Source organism: Leptodactylus fuscus, chromosome 9, assembly GCF_031893055.1.
Source record: "Leptodactylus fuscus isolate aLepFus1 chromosome 9, aLepFus1.hap2, whole genome shotgun sequence".
NCBI classification, from domain to species: Eukaryota; Metazoa; Chordata; class Amphibia; order Anura; family Leptodactylidae; genus Leptodactylus; species Leptodactylus fuscus.
This window is the reverse complement of record NC_134273.1, coordinates 53,328,364-53,352,969: the sequence shown is the minus strand read 5'-3', so window position 1 is coordinate 53,352,969 and position 24,606 is coordinate 53,328,364. Positions and strand designations below refer to the sequence as shown.

At 44.0% G+C, this 24,606-nt stretch overlaps 1 protein-coding gene across 9 annotated transcripts in view; it reads left to right on the top strand.

Annotated features, from left to right (window-relative positions):
- Positions 1 to 24,606, top strand: part of PRG4 (proteoglycan 4) — an 81,451-nt gene that overhangs the window by 870 nt on the left and 55,975 nt on the right. For all 9 annotated transcript variants that reach the window (XM_075286678.1, XM_075286680.1, XM_075286677.1 and 6 more), the window contains exon 3: positions 23,548 to 23,670. In XM_075286678.1, the coding sequence (XP_075142779.1) occupies positions 23,548 to 23,670 (123 nt within the window). The remainder of the gene's footprint in view (positions 1 to 23,547; positions 23,671 to 24,606) is intronic.

Here is a 24,606-nt window from a genome sequence, read left to right as displayed (position 1 = left end):
AAGATACCTTAAGATACTAACACTAAAGATACTATGAGAGTACATTGAATTATTGTTACCTGGCTCGGCACCTGGATGTTTTGTGGTTGTGAGATTGTTCTAATGCCCTTTTTAGCCAGATCAGTTTGCATTTCATTCTTAATAGTATTTACAAACTGTTTTAGACGTTATACCTATAGATGAAGCAGATTTTAGTGAACTACTGTCATTTTCAGCCATGTGAAATGAATGACTGGTTTATAAAATCCCATTAGATTTCAGATCTCTCAGATACAATTTGATCCCTGGTGGTTTCTAGGAATCCATGTGGTCACTGGTTAAGCTATGTAGAATTGATACTTTCCCCTATAATGCCATTTAATAGAAACTGACATTTTTCATGTTGTTTGTTAATTTTTGGCAATATCTTATAAAAGATATCCTTTTGTGGAATTACACATACAACTAAGAATGCACACATGGAAATTCTGCAGATGTTCTCTTGCAAGCTACCACGACATAAAACAACCAAATTATTCTTTGCAGTCTTTGCATTGCAAAGCCTTTTCAAAGACTGTAATGATCGACTTGTTTAGGGTTTCAAAACTGAAGTATAAGATTAACAGATTAAGAAAAACCAAAAAAACAAAACTGAATCAAAAACAAAACTGGAATCAGTTTGTATTCCAGGTTATAGTCACAGCATGTGGAAGAGATTTGCTTAAATGACATCCGCAATTCGGCTATTGCAGATCACTGCATGAAAGCCAACAGTGAGTCTATGAAGGATAACCTGCTGTGATCATTCATAGTATGGCCCGACCTAAATCAACTCATCTAACCATAATAGTCATCACACCATACATCGTCCACAGGAGAGGTTCCCTACCTCTTCTAGTTGGCAAGCCACTTTCAGATAAGACAAATGGCATTATTCTATTTGGAGTGTTAAAAGTAAAAAAAAAAAAAAAAAAAACCTGTTAAAATTTCACCAAAACACCAAGGGTGGATTTTTTTTTTTCAATGGGAGCAAAAATTGCTGCAGGACATGGAAAAAATCAGAGTCCTACTCAATCTTGCCATGGATTCCATGGCTCGGGAGTCCTTGCCGATAGGCCCATTCACTCAGGCATAACCAGCAGAAGAAAGTTGCAATGGAAAATGAAGAAGAATTTATCTTCATTTTCCTCCATTTGAACATACCCTAAAGGGTAAAAACCTTCTTAGAGGTACCATCGGGGGGTACAGGTCCTGACCCTGCAGCAACATTTTGGCAATTTACTTTCCTCTCAGAGACAGCTGTATCTGTAGGTTTAATAAGGGAAGAGCATCCGCTGAGAAAAATTCTGCAAAAACACAATGAAAACCGATGTGGAAAAACACGCAATTCATTTCTGCTGAGTTTCACTACGTAAAAAGTTTTAATAAAAAGGATTTTAATCGACAACTGTAGAGGTTGTTAGAAAATGACGCAAAAATGACTTTGGTAACTAAACAGTTAAGATAGTTAGGACTGTCAAAATGACTCGTGCGCGAAAACACTATAATATGTCTGATCCTATAGGCTATTTCCCGGACATTAAGGGGTTAAGGGGCTTTTAATGGCCCGTGATCTTGTTTCACCCTGATGTCATGTTAGAATTTAGAGCTATCAACAGTTGAAGAGTGGCATACAGTGGGATGAGGGACACTGGGCAGGAATCAATGGTTTACCCTAAATTCTTACATACAGCATACATGCGGTAGCCTACATGTCTCCTCTTATTCTATTGTGTATGTAATACATTGACTTATTTATGGTGACGTTGGCTTTAATGACAATGACATTGCACAATATTTACAGTTCATTGTGTTTTTGTGTAATGTGGTAAAAATAAACAGGTGAATAAAAAACCTTTGAAGGTTTCCCTTCTGGAACAGCTCCTCCTTTTCTTTCACTGTCTTGGTTGTGCGTAGGCTGGAGACACCTGCACAGTAGAGATGGCACCTCAGACGTCTGGGCAGTAGAGATGGCGTGTCATCTTTATTGTGCATGTGTTGGAGACACCTCCAGACTGCACAAGTATTAGCAGAGAGGAAGAGAGGAGGAGTTGTTCCCAGAGAGGAAAACATGTAAGTGTGGAGGGGACATAATGGTGATGTTGGTGATTATCAGAATGTGTGCCTGGAACGGTCACGTAACCGCCCCAGGAATATGGGTGATTATAGATTTTTTTTTAATGCAAGTAAATTAGAAGTTAGGTGGGGAGTTTAGAGGTTAATTTTTTATTTCATCCTGGACAATGCCTTCAAGCTTACTCACAATCGGCACATAGCACAATATGAAGCTGTGGATTAATGAAGCTACATTCTGACACAGCGGCTATTAAATGATGTCCTCAGATCACCAACATTGTACTGCTGAAGGGTTCCCTGTAAATAGGATACAAGCTATGTAACCAATATTCTACTAATTACTATTACTATTACTATTACTGTTATATTATTTTATAACGCCCTTTCCTCTTTTCCGACAAGGCATGGTCAGAAGTAAAAAGTTATAAAGAGCTCTGGAGTATGGAGGAAGTAATTTTACACCTAAGACAAGTGCTAAATTTCTAGAACTCAGTCCTGGCCACCTTTATTCTTTTGCCACTGTGATTGACAGCTATTAGCTCTGGAAAAGACTGAGCCCTGATAAAGGCTAAAACAGTGGTGATCAGTGCTTCTCTTATCTCTGAATGTAAATCTCAAGCACATTAATGGGGGAATTCACACAGAGTAAACTGGAGCGCAATCTGGCACGTATACATGTGTCAGAGTTTGCACGCTTAAAAAAGATCCCATTGATTTCAATGGGGATTACGATCGTATAACGCGTGTTATTTTGTGCCCATAATTTTGCGCCCGTAATAACGCACGTTATACGATCGTAATCCCTATTGAAATCAATCTTTTTTGAGCGTGCAAACTCTGACATGTGTATACTTGCCAGATTACGTGCCAGTTAACTCCGTGTGAATTCCCCCTAACAGTAAGGAACTAAGCCCACCCCCCAACTTGTCAGGAAATAAAGAGGAGAGAAATCAGTAAAGAAGATGAAACCCTGAAATGGGACAACCCCTATATACATGATAATTACACCAAAAGTTTGGGATACAATACTGACACAAACTAAGCAAATAGGTGGCGTATACTTAGATTAGGAAGCCTAAATTTGTCAGCCAGCATCAACCATTGTAATAAATCTGGCACATTTTCAATTCTATTTTAACAGATTTCAGGGTTTTTTTTAAAATGAGAAAAGATATTTCCTTATGGTTTTATGTTTCAGTAAAAATATATAGTATATTTATTGGGATAAATTGACATAAAATTGCTGTGATCCTTATCATTGAGCAAAATAAATTGGTGCTGGTATTCTATAAAAACATAAGTATTGTTTAAAGAGTTTGACATAGTATCAAAGTGCCAAGACTTACCTACTTCAGGAGAACCAGACAAAATTGGCAGTGGATAAAAAAGTGACACTGACCACATTTTTTCAAGTTTCATCCGTTGACATGCACAATTTTACTGAAAAGGGAAACATACACTCACCGGCCACTTTATTAGGTACACCATGCTAATAACGGGTTGGACCCCCTTTTGCCTTCAGAACTGCCTCAATTCTTCGTGGTATAGATTCAACAAGGTGCTGGAAGCATTCCTCAGAGATTTTGGTCCATATTGACATGATGGCATCACACAGTTGCCGCAGATTTGTCTGCTGCACATCCATGATGCGAATTTCCCGTTCCACCACATCCCAAAGATGCTCTATTGGATTGAGATCTGGTGACTGTGGAGGCCATTGGAGTACAGTGAACTCATTGTCATGTTCAAGAAACCAGTCTGAGATGATTCCAGCTTTATGACATGGCGCATTATCCTGCTGAAAGTAGCCATCAGATGTTGGGTACATTGTGGTCATAAAGGGATGGACATGGTCAACAACAATACTCAGGTAGGCTTTGGCATTGCAACGATGCTCAATTGGTACCAAGGGGCCCAAAGAGTGCCAAGAAAATATTCCCCACACCATGACACCACCACCACCAGCCTGAACCGTTGATACAAGGCAGGATGGATCCAGGCTTTCATTTGTTGACACCAAATTCTGACCCTACCATCCGAATGTCGCAGCAGAAATCGAGACTCATCAGACCAGGCAACGTTTTTCCAATCTTCAATTGTCCAATTTCGATGAGCTTGTGCAAATTGTAGCCTCAGTTTCCTGTTCTTAGCTGAAAGGAGTGGCACCCGGTGTGGTCTTCTGCTGCTGTAGCCCATCTGCCTCAAAGTTCGACGTACTGTGCGTTCAGAGATGCTCTTCTGGCTACCTTGGTTGTAACGGGTGGCTATTTGAGTCACTGTTGCCTTTCTATCAGCTCGAACCAGTCTGGCCATTCTCCTCTGACCTCTGGCATCAACAACGCATTTCCGCCCACAGAACTGCCGCTCACTGGATGTTTTTTCTTTTTCGGACCATTCTCTGTAAACCCTAGAGATGGTTGTGCGTGAAAATCCCAGTAGATCAGCAGTTTCTGAAATACTCAGACCAGCCCTTCTGGCACCAACAACCATGCCACGTTCAAAGGCACTCAAATCACCTTTCTTCCCCATACTGATGCTCGGTTTGAACTGCAGGAGATTGTCTTGACCATGTCTACATGCCTAAATGCACTGAGTTGCCGCCATGTGATTGGCTGATTAGAAATTAAGTGTTAACGAGCAGTTGGACAGGTGTACCTAATAAAGTGGCCGGTGAGTGTATGTGTATAGAAGGGGCCGACTCCTCAGTGACTAGGAATGTGTTGACTGACTTAGGCTGTATACAGCTACAGAGCATTCACATGTCTAGAAGTCTCTGAAAGCTGGCATTGCTCCTAAACTCACAAACATCTGAAGTTTTCCAGACAGTTTATATATTTATGGTAAATTCACTGAAGATGCCTCGGCTTGTAATTGGATTAAGAGGTTTATTTTGATTTACTAAAATTCATGTATCACCAGTATGTTCCCAAAACTTGCTACCCTAAGAGACAAGAAAGAAAAAAACATGGTACATAAACCTGGTGAATAATGCACAGATAACTGGGCAATATCTTTTTTTTTTTTTTGGAAAGATTCCATAACAACAAGCAGCTCGTAGGTTTGTGAGGTGGGGGACACAATCCCCTTCCACAAGATGGCTTTAAATGGATGACCTCACTAGGTTCTTACTTAAGACTGACCTGTAGAGCTGTTGTATGTATTTGCCTGTGCTTTGTAGCTTATTGTACACTGTACGACTTGTGATAGGTAGGGATTAACAAACTAATTTGGATCAAAGTGAATTTGACCTGAAGTTTCCTAAAGTTTCAGGCTTGGATTGAACCTCTAACTTTTGTGGTTCATCACCCAAAAAAACATTAATGTACTCTGGGTTCATGTGCATGTGATGTCAGACAGAGAATGATAATGGATGCTGTTATTTTTATTCACCTCCCCTAAGCCTCTGCTGATTATACTCAGGGTAACTCCAAAGCAGGGGTCTCAAACTCAGCCGGACAAATGGGGTGTACATAGAAAAAGAAATTAAAGTTGATTGGGTGCCATCCAAACCCCAGGAGGGACCCCATATAGTTTAATGTTCCCCAATCCCCAGAAGTGGCCTCCATATAGTTTATTGTGTCGCAGTAGTGGCCCTGTCAAATTTATTGTCCCCCAGCAGTGTTCTTGTACAGCTTAATGTCTCTAGTAGTGTCCACACATAATTTAATGTCCACCAACAATAGTGCCACATAATGTAATGTCCCCTAGCAGTGGCCTCCCAGCCAGTATTTACCTCACTACATCCTGGCGTGCTCTCTTCCCCTACACCAGGCGCACATGCATCATAGCAGTGTGATCAGAGGAGAGGAAGAGAGTGCAAGGTTTTGGGGACTGACAACACTCAAGATCCTTTAAACTTGTAGGCCTAAGGAATGTGGACAACAAAGATAGGGAACCTCTAGAATTGGGTCAAGGGTTCTTTTTTTTTTTTTTCTTCATTGAAATGAATAATATGAGATTTTCCCATCTCTAGTGATATGTTGTTTATTGCTATGTATATGCTGATGACTTATTCTATTGTATGATGTATAGGAAAAACTGTGTAGTACAGAGTTAGCCAGAAAAAAAAATGCAATATTTGATATTTATGGTAAAAAAAAATACAAAAGTGTTACAGATATGATAACTTTATTGGCTCTCAAAATTCAGATAATTGACATAAAGACTCAGTCTAAGACTGAGCCCTTACATAGGCACCATTTCTCCCCCCCACCCTCCACACCTCCATCAGACTAACTCCAGATGACTTCAAACCGATCCACATCTAAGACCCTACCCCCATAACCTCAGGTTTATTACTCCACCATATCTTGCTAACATATCATCTCCATTACTTATTACCTTTGTAACATCTTACTAATGTTGTGCTGTGTTCTTAGTCATTTCTTTGGCCATACCTGAAGAAGGAGTCTCTGTGCTTTGAAAGCTTCCAAATGTAATTTTCTGATTAACTAATAAAGGTATTATATCTACAACACTTCTGTTGTAGAATCCAATATTGCATGATCTATCCTATGATATAACAATATCACTTTAATTGTGTTTGTTGTAAGTCCTGGTGGCTACTTTAGTCTAGTACTTTCTCGAAGGAGTGATTGATTCTAACTAAATGGATGGAACCAGTTGTGCCTATTGGCTGTGCCATGGGCGATGCCCTTTTTGTACTATCTGTAGTACAGAGTATGAGTATCATAGAGTATATAACTGCTGTAGTGGGTCCTTACTGAGTAACGTGTGTTGACAACTTCTAACTCAGTAAAGCACTAGTGACAATGATACTAAGTCGATGAGTGTGCTTTCATCTGCTAATGGGATATAATCTACATACATACTGGATCCTCCAGAGTCAAAGACATTTTTTAAAGTCACTCTCTTCTATGGCAAATAGATGGATGTCTTCAGGGTGATCCATGAATAAAATCAGAATTTCCAAAATTGTATCTTGAATGGGGTTTCTAACTCAGACATCCATTTTAGGGCAACCTTTCACCTCTCTGACAATCCATAATCGTTAACGATTAAGTTCATTAGCTTAGACATTTACTCGTCAATGGTGTATTTACCATGAAATGGGGGCCTACGGAGTGAGGGGGACCTCTGGTTCTCTTTGATTTCATGAGTTGTCTGGCAGTCAAATATAGTAGATTCACACCCCCTGCTCTGTTTGAGATTTATCATACAGCTTGTCAGATATGGCCCCTAGCCTTTCAGAAGATTATTAACCCTTTAATTAAAAATTAAAAAGCAGTAGATCAGTTTATAGTCAAATAAGAGAGGATGTGTAGAAAAATGTTACAGTCTTTTAGCTGGACTTGTGGACTCTAGATAGAGGTAAGTGCATTATGGTTGCAATTGTTAGTATTTTTTTAAATAGTTCTTTTCTATTCATCAAACATACTTACTTAAAATAACAAGAAAAAGACATTATTTCTACAACCACTGTCCTTCTTTATCTACCTTTTTTGGAAGCGGGGGCCCAATTCTGACTTTTGCTATGGCTTCTTAGGCCTTATTCGCACATCTACATTTCATGTACGTATTTCATATGCATTGTTTGCAGACACAATAAGTATCCCTTCCTTTTAATGACTTTATTCAACCGTCTGCACAAGACCTGCAATTGAGTAGGGTGATATCTGTGAAGCGTGGACATGTGAATGAGGCCTTACACTTCATATTTGTTCCTCAAACATTGTGAAGCAATGGGCAGATGTAGGGTATGAATGCTGATCTGTATGATAGATCTGTGGACGTTCTGTAGTACAGGTCTGTACATATGCTTGCAGCTACAGAGTTGTCAGGTATGTAATTCTATGAACTTATGCAGTTTTCTTCCAGTATTCACTTGTTATAAAGTCTGTTATATACTGTTACATTTTATTTTACAATTATCGATGCATTAAGGCAACATCCAAACAGATAAAACTGTCAGTTTCTAATGTCTGCTTTCCGTCATTATTTTGCATCAATATTTCCATCTTTTTTTTAACTGTCAGTGCAAAAAAATGGATGAACCTCATTGATCTTTATTTTGACCCAACCCAGTTATCTGTTTTTAATGTCAGTGAAATCGATAAATCACCAAAAAAACGGATATTAAAAACTGTCTGGAAATAGGACATGTCCTATTTTTTAATTGACAGTATACCTGTGTTTTGCCCTGTATGTGCCCATTGACTTCCATTGTTTTTGTATATTGGGGCTTAACTACCTTTATAAGAATAGAGAATAATACACTAGTTAATCCAGGTAAATTGTTTGCCTCTTTATAACTGCTCACACAGATATGTGATCCTTTCATTAACCTTATATTCCTTCCTATAAATGTGTGGCCATGCATCGCAAAAAACGTAATGGATTAAAGTAAAATACATGCGGCAACATTATCTACCAAATATCTTCAAAGGCCTCGTGCATGCATTAGTTTTTATCTGCAATTGTGGATAAAAGTACAGACCCTTTCACCTCTGAGTCCATACACATGGCTGCATTTTTTATACAAGGCTGGCAAGTTATGAAGCGAGTCCTATTGTTGGCCACTTTCACGTAATGCACAAGCACATTAAAGTCTATGGGCAGGCTGAAATTGCGGATCAGTTGCTTAGCAAAGCAAGGGAAATAGAGGGACCTGTTTCAGAGAGATGGGACTAGTAAGTAATATCAGCACTAGTCTTCTGAATCTGCAAAGAAAATTCAGCTTTTCCACAACATGAGAATCTTAGACTAAAGCTATATTCAGTGAACAGTGAACGATGGCCAAGTGACATTTTTTTTTAACAGACGTCACACAGCAGCTATAAATTTTATGTATGTGAATGGGGCTATTCATATGACTGTTATTTTGACAGTCCATTGTAAAGCAGGGTTCAAACTAGCGTCAGTATAAAGGCGGAGTGTAATCCCAGTCTAAGGCTAAGGCCTGATTCACATCTGCGTCGGTAATCCGTTTGGGGGAGTCCGCATGGGGACTAGAGATGAGCGAACAGTGTTCTATCGAACTCATGTTCGATCGGATATTAGGCTGTTCGGCATGTTCGAATCGAATCGAACACCGCGTGGTAAAGTGCGCCATTACTCGATTCCCCTCCCACCTTCCCTGGCGCCTTTTTTGCTCCAATAACAGCGCTGGGTAGGTGGGACAGGAACTACGACACCGGTGACGTTGAAAAAAGTAGGCAAAACCCATTGGCTGCCGAAAACATGTGACCTCTAATTTAAAAGAACAGCGACGCCCAGCTTCGCGTCATTCTGAGCTTGCAATTCACCGAGGACGGAGGTTTCCGTCCAGCTAGCTAGGGCTTAGATTCTGGGTAGGCAGGGACAGGCTAGGATAGGAAGGAGAAGACAACCAACAGCTCTTGTAAGAGCTAAATTCCAGGGAGAAGCTTGTCAGTGTAACGTGGCACTGACGGGCTCAATCGCCGCAACCCAGCTTTCCCAGGATCCTGAATGGAATACACTGTCAGTGTATTCCCGTATACCCGATATATACCCCGATACCCGTTCCAACGGTGTGCCCCCCCACCTTCACCCCAGAAATACCCTGCAAGTCCCCTAGCAATAGAATTGGGGCTATATACACCCACAATTTTTACTACTGGTATACAGTGCCATTGTCTGACTGGGAATTCAAAGAATATATTGGGAATACAAATACCCTCATTTCTTGCTACTGCCATATAGTGCCAGTTTCTGACTGGTAATTCAAAGAATATATTGGGGTTACGTGCACCCACAATTTTTACTACTGGTATACAGTGCCATTGTCTGACTGGGAATTCAAAGAATATATTGGGAATACAAATACCCTCATTTCTTGCTACTGCCATATAGTGCCAGTGTCTGACTGGGAATTCAAAGAATATATTGGGGTTACGTGCACCCACAATTTTTACTACTGGTATACAGTGCCATTGTCTGACTGGGAATTCAAAGAGTATATTGGGAATACAAATACCCTCATTTCTTGCTACTGCCATATAGTGCCAGTTTCTGACTGGGAATTCAAAGAATATATTGGGGTTACGTGCACCCACAATTTTTACTACTGGTATACAGTGCCATTGTCTGACTGGGAATTCAAAGAGTATATTGGGAATACAAATACCCTCATTTCTTGCTACTGCCATATAGTGCCAGTGTCTGACTGGGAATTCAAAGAATATATTGGGGTTACGTGCACCCACAATTTTTACTACTGGTATACAGTGCCATTGTCTGACTGGGAATTCAAAGAGTATATTGGGAATACAAATACCCTCATTTCTTGCTACTGCCATATAGTGCCAGTTTCTGACTGGGAATTCAAAGAATATATTGGGGTTACGTGCACCCACAATTTTTACTACTGGTATACAGTGCCATTGTCTGACTGGGAATTCAAAGAATATATTGGGGTTATAAATACCCTCATTTCTTGCTACTGCCATATAGTGCCAGTTTCTGACTGGGAATTCAAAGAATATATTGGGGTTACGTGCACCCACAATTTTTACTACTGGTATACAGTGCCATTGTCTGACTGGGAATTCAAAGAATATATTGGGGTTATAAATACCCTCATTTCTTGCTACTGCCATATAGTGCCAGTTTCTGACTGGTAATTCAAAGAATATATTGGGGTTACGTGCACCCACAATTTTTACTACTGGTATACAGTGCCATTGTCTGACTGGGAATTCAAAGAGTATATTGGGAATACAAATACCCTCATTTCTTGCTACTGCCATATAGTGCCAGTGTCTGACTGGGAATTCAAAGAATATATTGGGGTTACGTGCACCCACAATTTTTACTACTGGTATACAGTGCCATTGTCTGACTGGGAATTCAAAGAGTATATTGGGAATACAAATACCCTCATTTCTTGCTACTGCCATATAGTGCCAGTTTCTGACTGGGAATTCAAAGAATATATTGGGGTTACGTGCACCCACAATTTTTACTACTGGTATACAGTGCCATTGTCTGACTGGGAATTCAAAGAATATATTGGGGTTATAAATACCCTCATTTCTTGCTACTGCCATATAGTGCCAGTTTCTGACTGGGAATTCAAAGAATATATTGGGGTTACGTGCACCCACAATTTTTACTACTGGTATACAGTGCCATTGTCTGACTGGGAATTCAAAGAATATATTGGGGTTATAAATACCCTCATTTCTTGCTACTGCCATATAGTGCCAGTTTCTGACTGGTAATTCAAAGAATATATTGGGGTTACGTGCACCCACAATTTTTACTACTGGTATACAGTGCCATTGTCTGACTGGGAATTCAAAGAGTATATTGGGAATACAAATACCCTCATTTCTTGCTACTGCCATATAGTGCCAGTGTCTGACTGGGAATTCAAAGAATATATTGGGGTTACGTGCACCCACAATTTTTACTACTGGTATACAGTGCCATTGTCTGACTGGGAATTCAAAGAGTATATTGGGAATACAAATACCCTCATTTCTTGCTACTGCCATATAGTGCCAGTTTCTGACTGGGAATTCAAAGAATATATTGGGGTTACGTGCACCCACAATTTTTACTACTGGTATACAGTGCCATTGTCTGACTGGGAATTCAAAGAGTATATTGGGAATACAAATACCCTCATTTCTTGCTACTGCCATATAGTGCCAGTGTCTGACTGGGAATTCAAAGAATATATTGGGGTTACGTGCACCCACAATTTTTACTACTGGTATACAGTGCCATTGTCTGACTGGGAATTCAAAGAGTATATTGGGAATACAAATACCCTCATTTCTTGCTACTGCCATATAGTGCCAGTTTCTGACTGGGAATTCAAAGAATATATTGGGGTTACGTGCACCCACAATTTTTACTACTGGTATACAGTGCCATTGTCTGACTGGGAATTCAAAGAATATATTGGGGTTATAAATACCCTCATTTCTTGCTACTGCCATATAGTGCCAGTTTCTGACTGGGAATTCAAAGAATATATTGGGGTTACGTGCACCCACAATTTTTACTACTGGTATACAGTGCCATTGTCTGACTGGGAATTCAAAGAATATATTGGGGTTATAAATACCCTCATTTCTTGCTACTGCCATATAGTGCCAGTTTCTGACTGGTAATTCAAAGAATATATTGGGGTTACGTGCACCCACAATTTTTACTACTGGTATACAGTGCCATTGTCTGACTGGGAATTCAAAGAGTATATTGGGAATACAAATACCCTCATTTCTTGCTACTGCCATATAGTGCCAGTGTCTGACTGGGAATTCAAAGAATATATTGGGGTTACGTGCACCCACAATTTTTACTACTGGTATACAGTGCCATTGTCTGACTGGGAATTCAAAGAGTATATTGGGAATACAAATACCCTCATTTCTTGCTACTGCCATATAGTGCCAGTTTCTGACTGGGAATTCAAAGAATATATTGGGGTTACGTGCACCCACAATTTTTACTACTGGTATACAGTGCCATTGTCTGACTGGGAATTCAAAGAGTATATTGGGAATACAAATACCCTCATTTCTTGCTACTGCCATATAGTGCCAGTTTCTGACTGGGAATTCAAAGAATATATTGGGGTTACGTGCACCCACAATTTTTACTACTGGTATACAGTGCCATTGTCTGACTGGGAATTCAAAGAGTATATTGGGAATACAAATACCCTCATTTCTTGCTACTGCCATATAGTGCCAGTTTCTGACTGGGAATTCAAAGAATATATTGGGGTTACGTGCACCCACAATTTTTACTACTGGTATACAGTGCCATTGTCTGACTGGGAATTCAAAGAGTATATTGGGAATACAAATACCCTCATTTCTTGCTACTGCCATATAGTGCCAGTGTCTGACTGGGAATTCAAAGAATATATTGGGGTTACGTGCACCCACAATTTTTACTACTGGTATACAGTGCCAATTTCTAACTAGGAATTCAAAATGCGCAAGGCTCCCGGAAAGGGACGTGGACGAGGCCGTGGGCGAGGTCGGGGGAATGGTTCTGGGGAGCAAGGTAGCAGTGAAGCCACAGGGCGTCCCGTGCCTACTCCTGTGGGGCAGCAAGCATTGCGCCACTCCACAGTGCCAGGGTTGCTTGCCACATTAACTAAACTGCAGGGTACAAACCTTAGTAGGCCCGAGAACCAGGAACAGGTCTTGCAATGGCTGTCAGAGAACGCTTACAGCACATTGTCCAGCAGCCAGTCAGACTCTGCCTCCTCTCCTCCTATTACCCAACAGTCTTGTCTTCCTTCCTCCCAAAATTCCGAAGCTTTACAGAACAATAACCCAAACTGTCCCTGCTCCCCAGAGCTGTTCTCCGCTCCTTTCATTGTCCCTCAACCTGCCTCTCCACGTCACGATTCCACGAACCTAACAGAGGAGCATCTGTATCCAGATGCTCAAACACTAGAGTCTCCTCCATCTCCGTTCGATTTGGTGGTGGATGACCAGCAACCCACCCTCATCGACGATGATGTGACGCAGTTGCCGTCAGGGCATCCAGTTGACCGGCGCATTGTGCGGGAGGAGGAGATGAGACAGGAGTTGGAAGAGGAAGTGGTGGATGATGAGGACACTGACCCGACCTGGACAGGGGGGATGTCAAGCGGGGAAAGTAGTGTGGATGTTGAGGCAGGTGCAGCACCAAAAAGGGTAGCTAGAGGCAGAGGCAGAGGTCAGCAGCTTAGGCGAAGCCAGGCCACACCCGGAATCTCCCAAGATGTTCCAGTTCATACCCAGCCCCGAAAAACTCCCACCTCGAGGGCACGTTTCTCGAAGGTGTGGAGTTTTTTCAAGGAATGCGCCGAGGACAGATATAGTGTTGTCTGCACAATTTGCCTCTCGAAATTGATTAGGGGCTCTGAGAAGAGCAACCTGTCCACCACTTCAATGCGCCGTCATTTGGAATCCAAGCACTGGAATCAGTGGCAGGCAGCAACGGCAGGACAAAGGCCGACTGCCGTTCACGCCACTGCCACTGCCTCTGCCTCTGCCTCTGCCACTGCCACTGCTGACTGTGCTGGCGATGCACTCCAGAGGACGAGCCAGGACACCACTTCATCTGCCTCCGCCACTTTGTTGACTTCTACCTCATCCTCCCCTGGTCCTGTCTTATCTCCTTCTCCTGCACCATCAAAGGCACCATCAGGCGTTTCTTTACAACAACCCACCATCTCTCAGACATTGGAGCGGCGGCAGAAATACACTGCTAACCACCCACACGCGCAAGCCTTGAACGCCAACATCGCTAAACTGCTGGCCCAGGAGATGTTGGCGTTCCGGCTTGTTGAAACTCCCGCCTTCCTGGACCTGATGGCAACTGCGGCACCTCGCTATGCCGTCCCTAGCCGTCACTACTTCTCCCGGTGTGCCGTCCCCGCCTTGCACCAGCACGTGTCACTCAACATCAGGCGGGCCCTTAGTTCCGCGCTTTGCACAAAGGTCCACTTGACCACCGACGCGTGGACAAGTGCATGCGGACAGGGACGCTACATTTCACTGACGGCACACTGGGTGAATGTAGTTGAGGCTGGGACTGCTTCCCAAACTGGCCCGGTGTACCTCGTCTCCCCGCCTAACATTCCTGGCAGGGACACGAGAAGAACACCCCCCTCCTCCTCCTCCTCCTCTACCGCCTCCTCCTCCGCCACCGCCTCCTCCTCCGCCACCGCCTCCTCCTCCGCTGTTAGATTGACCCCAGCTACGAGTTGGAAACGTTGCAGCACTGGCGTTGGTAGACGTCAGCAGGCTGTGCTGAAGCTGATCAGCTTGGGGGACAGACAGCACACTGCCTCCGAGGTGAGGGATGCCCTCCTCGATGAGACGGCAATATGGTTTGAGCCGCTGCACCTGGGCCCAGGCATGGTCGTTTGTGATAACGGCCGGAACCTGGTAGCAGCTCTGGAGCTTGCCGGACTCCAACATGTTCCATGCCTGGCCCACGTCTTCAACCTAGTGGTGCAACGTTTCCTAAAGAGCTACCCCAATGTTCCAGAGCTACTGGTGAAAGTGCGGCGCATGTGCGCCCACTTTCGCAAGTCGACAGTAGCCGCTGCTAGCTTAAAATCTCTCCAGCAACGCCTGCATGTGCCACAACACCGGCTTTTGTGCGACGTCCCCACACGCTGGAACTCAACGTTTCAGATGTTGAATAGAGTGGTTGAGCAGCAGAGACCTTTGATGGAATACCAGCTACAAAACCCTAGGGTGCCACAAAGTCAGCTGCCTCAGTTTCACATCCATGAGTGGCCATGGATGAGAGACCTTTGTGACATCCTACGGGTCTTTGAGGAGTCCACAAGGAGGGTGAGCTCTGAGGATGCGATGGTGAGCCTTACAATCCCGCTCTTGTGTGTTCTGAGAGAATCCCTGATTGACATCAGGGATAACTCAGATCACACAGAGGAGTTAGGGATAGCATCCGATCCGTCACAGCTGGAGAGTAGGTCCACACATCTGTCCGCTTCACTGCGTTTAATGGAGGAGGAGGAGGAGGAGGAGGAGGAAGAAGAGTTGTCCGATGATGTGATGGTGATACAGGAGGCTTCCGGGCAACTTCGAATCGTCCCATTGTTGCAGCGCGGATGGGTAGACATGGAGGATGAGGAGGAAATGGAGATTGAACTTTCCGGTGGGGCCAGAGGAGTCATGCCAACTAACACTGTGGCAGACATGGCTGAGTTCATGTTGGGGTGCTTTACAACCGACAAGCGTATTGTCAAAATCATGGAGGACAACCAGTACTGGATCTTTGCTATCCTTGACCCCCGGTATAAAAACAACATCTCGTCTTTTATTCCGGTAGAGGGGAGGGCCAATCGCATCAATGCTTGCCACAGGCAATTGGTGCAGAATATGATGGAGATGTTTCCAGCATGTGACGTTGGCGGCAGGGAGGGCAGTTCCTCCAGTAGGCAACCAAGTTCTCACCGGTCCACACAAACGAGGGGCACACTGTCTAAGGTCTGGGACACCTTGATGGCACCCCCTCGCCAAAGTGCCGCCACGGAGGGTCCTAGTGTCACCAGGCGTGAGAAGTATAGGCGCATGTTGCGGGAATACCTTTCCGACCACAGCCCTGTCCTCTCCGACCCCTCTGCGCCCTACACGTATTGGGTGTCGAAGTTGGACCTGTGGCTTGAACTTGCCCTATATGCCTTGGAGGTGCTGTCCTGTCCTGCCGCCAGCGTCCTATCTGAGAGGGTGTTCAGTGCAGCCGGTGGCATCATCACTGACAAGCGCACCCGTCTGTCAGCTGAGAGTGCCGACCGGCTCACTTTGATAAAAATGAACCACCACTGGGTAGAGCCGTCATTTTTGTGCCCACCTGTGTAAAGCACCCCAACATGAAACTCCATGTCTGTACTCAACCTCTCCAATTCCTCCGCATCCTCATACTCATCCACCATAAGCGTTGCACAATTCTGCTAATACTAGGCTCCCTCCACCCTGATTTCCCCCAACTCTGCTGGTTAGAGGCTCCCTCCACCATGAATTTGCCCAAACTGGGCTGTTTAGAGGCTCCCTCCACCATGAATTGGTCCAAACTGGGTTTTTTAGAGGCTCCCTCCACCATGAATTTGCCCAAACTGGGCTGTTTAGAGGCTCCCTCCACCATGAATTGGTCCAAACTGGGCTGGTTAGAGGCTCCCTCCACCATGAATTTCCCAAAACTTGGCTGTTTAGAGGCTCCCTCCACCATGAATTTGCCCAAACTGGGCTGTTTAGAGGCTCCCTCCACCATTAATTGGTCCAAACTGGGCTGGTTAGAGGCTCCCTCCACCATGAATTTGCCCAAACTGGGGTGGTTAGAGGCTCCCTCCACCATTAATTGGTCCAAACTGGGCTGGTTAGAGGCTCCCTCCACCATGAATTTCCCAAAACTTGGCTGTTTAGAGGCTCCCTCCACCATTAATTGGTCCAAACTGGGCTGGTTAGAGGCTCCCTCCACCATGAATTTGCCCAAACTGGGCTGTTTAGAGGCTCCCTCCACCATTAATTGGTCCAAACTGGGCTGGTTAGAGGCTCCCTCCACCATGAATTTGCCCAAACTGGGCTGTTTAGAGGCTCCCTCCACCATGAATTGGTCCAAACTGGGGTGGTTAGAGGCTCCCTCCACCATGAATTGGTCCAAACTGGGGTGGTTAGAGGCTCCCTCCACCATTAATTGGTCCAAACTGGGCTGGTTAGAGGCTCCCTCCACAATTAATTGGTCCAAACTGGGCTAATTAGAGGCTCCCTCCACCATGAATTGGTCCAAACTGGGTTTTTTAGAGGCTCCCTCCACCATGAATTTGCCCAAACTGGGCTGTTTAGAGGCTCCCTCCACCATGAATTGGTCCAAACTGGGCTGGTTAGAGGCTCCCTCCACCATGAATTGGTCCAAACTGGGGTGGTTAGAGGCTCCCTCCACCATTAATTGGTCCAAACTGGGCTGGTTAGAGGCTCCCTCCACCATTAATTGGTCCAAACTGGGCTGGTTAGAGGCTCCCTCCACCATGAATTTGCCCAAACTGGGGTGGTTAGAGGCTCCCTCCACCATTAATTGGTCCAAACTGGGCTGGTTAGAGGCTCCCTCCACAATTAATTGGTCCAAACTGGGCTAATTAGAGGCTCCCTCCACCATGAATTGGTCCAAACTGGGTTTTTTAGAGGCTCCCTCCACCATGAATTTGCCCAAACTGGGCTGTTTAGAGGCTCCCTCCACCATGAATTGGTCCAAACTGGGCTGGTTAGAGGCTCCCTCCACCATGAATTTCCCAAAACTTGGCTGTTTAGAGGCTCCCTCCACCATTAATTGGTCCAAACTGGGCTGGTTAGAGGCTCCCTCCACCATTAATTGGTCCAAACTGGGCTGGTTAGAGGCTCCCTCCACCATTAATTGGTCCAAACTGGGCTGGTTAGAGGCTCCCTCCACCATGAATTTCCCAAAACTTGGCTGTTTAGAGGCTCCCTCCACCATTAATTGGTCCAAACTGGGCTGGTTAGAGGCTCCCTCCACCATGAATTTGCCCAAACTGGGCTGTTTAGAGGCTCCCTCCACCATGAATTGGTCCAAACTGGGTTTTTTAGAGGCTCCCTCCACCATTAATTGGTCCAAACTGGGCTGGTTAGAGGCTCCCTCCACAATTAATTGGTCCAAACTGGGCTAATTAGAGGCTCCCTCCACCATGAATTGGTCCAAACTGGGTTTTTTAGAGGCTCCCTCCACCATGAATTTGCCCAAACTGGGCTGTTTAGAGGCTCCCTCCACCATGAATTGGTCCAAACTGGGCTGGTTAGAGGCTCCCTCCACCATGAATTGGTCCAAACTGGGGTGGTTAGAGGCTCCCTCCACCATTAATTGGTCCAAACTGGGCTGGTTAGAGGCTCCCTCCACCATTAATTGGTCCAAACTGGGCTGGTTAGAGGCTCCCTCCACCATGAATTTGCCCAAACTGGGGTGGTTAGAGGCTCCCTCCACCATTAATTGGTCCAAACTGGGCTGGTTAGAGGCTCCCTCCACAATTAATTGGTCCAAACTGGGCTAATTAGAGGCTCCCTCCACCATGAATTGGTCCAAACTGGGTTTTTTAGAGGCTCCCTCCACCATGAATTTGCCCAAACTGGGCTGTTTAGAGGCTCCCTCCACCATGAATTGGTCCAAACTGGGCTGGTTAGAGGCTCCCTCCACCATGAATTTCCCAAAACTTGGCTGTTTAGAGGCTCCCTCCACCATGAATTTGCCCAAACTGGGCTGTTTAGAGGCTCCCTCCACCATTAATTGGTCCAAACTGGGCTGGTTAGAGGCTCCCTCCACCATGAATTTGCCCAAACTGGGGTGGTTAGAGGCTCCCTCCACCATTAATTGGTCCAAACTGGGCTGGTTAGAGGCTCCCTCCACCATGAATTTCCCAAAACTTGGCTGTTTAGAGGCTCCCTCCACCATTAATTGGTCCAAACTGGGCTGGTTAGAGGCTCCCTCCACCATGAATTTGCCCAAACTGGGCTGTTTAGAGGCTCCCTCCACCATTAATTGGTCCAAACTGGGCTGGTTAGAGGCTCCCTCCACCATGAATTTGCCCAAACTGGGCTGTTTAGAGGCTCCCTCCACCATGAATTGGTCCAAACTGGGGTGGTTAGAGGCTCCCTCCACCATGAATTGGTCCAAACTGGGGTGGTTAGAGGCTCCCTCCACCATTAATTGGTCCAAACTGGGCTGGTTAGAGGCTCCCTCCACAATTAATTGGTCCAAACTGGGCTAATTAGAGGCTCCCTCCACCATGAATTGGTCCAAACTGGGTTTTTTAGAGGCTCCCTCCACCATTAATTGGTCCAAACTGGGCTGGTTAGAGGCTCCCTCCACAATTAATTGGTCCAAACTGGGCTAATTAGAGGCTCCCTCCACCATGAATTGGTCCAAACTGGGTTTTTTAGAGGCTCCCTCCACCATGAATTTGCCCAAACTGGGCTGTTTAGAGGCTCCCTCCACCATTAATTGGTCCAAACTTGGCTGTTTAGAGGCTCCCTCCACCATGAATTTGCCCAAACTGGGCTGTTTAGAGGCTCCCTCCACCATTAATTGGTCCAAACTGGGCTGGTTAGAGGCTCCCTCCACCATGAATTTGCCCAAACTGGGGTGGTTAGAGGCTCCCTCCACCATTAATTGGTCCAAACTGGGCTGGTTAGAGGCTCCCTCCACCATTAATTGGTCCAAACTGGGCTGGTTAGAGGCTCCCTCCACCATGAATTTGCCCAAACTGGGCTGTTTAGAGGCTCCCTCCACCATGAATTGGTCCAAACTGGGCTGGTTAGAGGCTCCCTCCACCATGAATTTCCCAAAACTTGGCTGTTTAGAGGCTCCCTCCACCATTAATTGGTCCAAACTGGGCTGGTTAGAGGCTCCCTCCACCATGAATTGGTCCAAACTGGGGTTTTTAGAGGCTCCCTCCACCATGAATTGGTCCAAACTGGGGTTTTTAGAGTCTCCCTCCACCATGAATTGGTCCAAACTGGGGTTTTTAGAGTCTCCCTCCACCATGAATTGGTCCAAACTGGGGTTTTTAGAGGCTCCCTCCACCATGAATTTGCCCAAACTCTGCTGGTTAGAGGCTCAATCCACCCTGATTTTCAAAACAAATGTTGGTGCCAACCTCAACTTACTACAAGGGCCAAATTCACTGCTGGTGACAAGCTCTCCTCACTGCAAGTGCCAAATACACATGTTTCAAGGTGTTTTCCTACTGTCAGAGAGGTGGTATTGAGTGTGTAAAGTGTGTAGTTGTTAGGCTGTGATGTTGGGGTAATAGAGGGTCTTTGGTGTGTTAGATGCCCCCAGACATGCTTCCCCTGCTGTCCCAGTGTCATTCCAGAGGTGTTGGCATCATTTCCTGGGGTGTCATAGTGGACTTGGTGACCCTCCAGACACGGATTTGGGTTTCCCCCTTAACGAGTATCTGTTCCCCATAGACTATAATGGGGTTCGAAACCCGTTCGAACACACGAACATTGAGCGGCTGTTCGAATCGAATTTCGAACCTCGAACATTTTAGTGTTCGCTCATCTCTAATGGGGACCCCCTGAACGGACTATCGAACACATTGGCAAGCGGTGTGCAGTGAGAGAACACGACCCCATAGATTATAATGGGGTCTGTGTGCTTTCCGCACAGTCTCCACATGGAACATGTGGACAGAAAAGTAGTTCATGATCTACTTTCCTGTCCGCATGACTTGTGACTTGTGAGGCGACCGTGCGGAAAGTACACGGACCCCATTATAATTATGGGGTCCATGTGCTTTCACTGCACACTGCTTGGCAATGTGTTCACTAGTCCGTTTGGGAGGGTCCCCATGCAGAGTCCCCTGAACCGAGGACCAACACAGATGTGAACTAAGCCTCAGGCCCCCCATAATGGGCTGCAGCAAAAAAGCGCTGCGGGAAAACTATGGTGGCAATGCATCACGGTTTTTCCCATAGAGATTATCACAGTAAGTCCGCAGAAGTTTCTATAGGTATAATTGACAAGCTGCGATATCCAAAACTATAACTGTTTTGAAAATCGAAGCGTGTCTGCTACATGTATGTTTTTCACATTGTGTGAATTGAATTCCCTAGAATCCCACCAACTTTGTGGTGACTATAAAACGCTGCAGTGTTTACCTCACGTGGGGCCCCAGCCTAATACTCAGCTAGGGGGGCACGTGGCCACAAAACTGAACTTTTGAACACCTTTTTGGTTAGCAGGCCCCAGGTTTACCCCATTAGACTCAAAGTGATTGCAGTGGGGGTGAAGGTGCAACAAAAACACCCCATTTCAGGCATTTTGGGTTTTTTTTGAGGGCTGCTTTATTTCTGTGACCTCAGTCTTAAAATACACATTAAAAACAAAATGAAGTGAAGATAGATGCTTACAGTATACAAGATGATATTTTATTCTTTTTTTTGTGATTCTTTAATATGATGATGTTGCTGTATAACGTGTTTTTATAATCCATTACTGCATATGTTCTGGGTGTCTTATCATCATCATCAATGCAAATAGTAAAATAATAAAAGAAGGGCAAAAATTTTAACATTCCACATTTCCTTGATTTCAGTCCTATAAAAAATGTCACTGTGGTCTAATCTTGTTTTTTTATGTCTTGTATGATTTTCTGGATGAATTTATAAAATCCAAAGATGCATAAAAATAATGTTTTTTTTTTCTGGATTTTCTTTTTATAAAATGTTGCAAAACATGTAAAGAGAAATGCTCCATTTGCCGAGATCAATAATTATTTAATTTTTTTCTTTCTGAGGTCTTGATTTTTTTTCAGGACCAGATATATATATATATACATATATATATGGGGGTATATAATTTATCAGTAAGAAAATAGTGGCTGTTAGCTCTTGGAGCAATCCAGCAGGTAGTGGCTTAAAGTCACTGTATGGGGGGACTTACGGTATGGGGGCCACTAAAGGGGGCGCTGACTGCATGAGGGGTCAATAAAGGGGCAGTATAATGTATGAGAAGCCAGTAAACGAGTAAATTACTGTGTGGAGGCCAATAAAGGAGGCAACATACGGTATGGCGACCAATAACGGGCCAATAAGCCATGTGTGTGGTTAGTATGAATGGTGTTATACTATGTGAGGGCCAAGAAAGGGGGTGTTATATCATGTGAGTACCATGAAAGGGAGTATTATACCATATGGCGGCAGGTAAAGGGTATGATATACCATGTGGGCACCAGTAAAAGGGGCTTTACACTGTGTGAAGGCTACGAAAGGGATCTTTATACCATGTGGGGGACAGCAAGTTCACACTGAGTTTTTTGGTCAGGATTTTGGTCAGGAATATCCACTCAGTAAAATTCCTGTGGCATTTTTTGAGGCATTTTTGGACACGTTTTTTGAGGTATTTTCCACCTGAATAAATCAATGCAAGTTAATGGGAGGTGGAAAATCCCCCTCACAATTTTTGAGGCGCTTTTTGACCATTCCACGTCAAAAAACGCATCCAAAAACCGTGATTTTCTGCCTCCCATTGACGTGCATTGATTTTTTTCAGGCAGAAAATGCCTGAAGAATCGACATATCGCTTCTTTTTTCTGCTAGCGTAAATAAATTAGGAGCGGATTACATAGGACTGTATGGTGAGGCGTTTTTTGGAGGAGGATTTTGAGGTGGATTCCGCCTCAAAATCCTGACCAAAAAACTCTGTGTGAACTCAGACTTAAGGGAGCTTTATACTGTGTGGGAGCCCGCCTGCCGCTAGCGGAAAAAAGAAGCCTGGCGGTCTGCATAGACCACCATTGTAAGGGGTGGATTTTGAAGCAAAACCCGTTGTCAAAATCCGCCCCTTTGCCCACGTGTGAACTAGCCCTTATACCATTTGGGTCCCAGTAAAGGGGGGCATTATACCTTGTGGGGGCAGCTCAAAATTTGCTATGAGGCCAGGTCTTCCTTAGCTATGCCCTGGTGGTTAAACACCATGAAAGTAATGATCAAAATTTAGAGGTGCCATTTTTGGTTTTCAGTCACTGGTAGTGAGAATAGTGCACTTTAAACTAATAGTGGCAAATGCATAGTGGCCCAAAAATATTATTGGTTAACAGAAGGTGCCCTAACATGGTAAAAGTGATGCAGTACAAAATGTAGCGCTCCACATGGTAAATGTGCGACCATTTTAGCTCCACACTTCTTTGACGCCCTAGATTGTAGTTTTCTGTTTCCCTATGAGAAAACTGTAGTAAATGTAGAAGAAGGTAGTCCAATCCAGAGATGGTCACTTCAGAAGAAAATGCTATTAATCTCCAAAGAGTTCACCTCCTTAGGGTTGTGGATTTGTAAATGTTTGCCATCATGTACCAGGTAGTCTATAGCCCAGTTTGCCAAATGTTTTAGGTTATTTAGATGTCATTTTGAATATGAAATATAGGTTGAAATATCATTTTGTTTAGCAGTAATAGACAATGTTTGTGTTTAATTATAGGTGAAGGAAGCTGTGTTGGGAGATGTGGTCAAGGGTATGTCCGAGCGGATCCGTGCCATTGTGATTATAACTGTATGTCTTATATGGAATGTTGTCCGGACTACAAGAAAGTTTGCACAACAGGTAACCTCTAAAGGTTAACAAGCAGTTTGATTTCCAATGTAGCTCACTAGAAACATATCAGTGAATATATTGTGTAGAGTATATAGAAACTATTTGCTAGTAGTGGTGCTGCACACTAGCATGTCGGTGGTCTTCCAGAGTCTTCTTGTTACAGGGCAGGGACTACATCTCTGAACAACATGTTCTACACTTAGCCCCCTTGCAGATAGCAAACTGGATAGCACCCTGATTATTTATTCTATGGGCCCGTATTCATGACCATGTATTACACAGTCCCATGTGCAGACTGAGAACCCGGGCTGCAAAATATGGAAATGGTCCTATTCCTATCTGATTTTGCAGATTCAACATCAAGTGGAAAATTGATTAATGAAATAACAACATTTGGGACCAGCTAAAAAACTGTAAACTGTGTGTAATTCAGGAAAAACTGCCTTTTTATAATGGCATATCTGTGAAACATGTTATTCGTAATAAATATGACAACAGTTAATACCCAGAAATATGCGCATGGCCTCTACAGTGACTGTGTAACATAATATGGAGGCCCCCTGCGACATTACATTCAGTGATCATTGCACTGTCCAATTGTGGTACTGTAGGTTGCTGGACGGTCAGTGTAACACATACACTCCACATAGACTAATATGACCATCGATAATATGCAATAATCACTCTTGGTAATATCACTATGGGGATTGGCTCTAACGCTTCACATATTTTCCATTCTAATATTCTGGAACGTGGCTGAAACGTTTTCATCTGAATAACAGGTAGGTCTTTTTATATTAAGAAATTTATCAAATACCTTTTTATTGGGTTGCCATGTAAATTGGAAATATTAAAGAATATTTTACCTATTGCTCAGAGATGACATTGTATAGTAAGTAGGCAGTGAGGCAAGAAACAGCATCCAACATCTCTCTTTAGGTATAA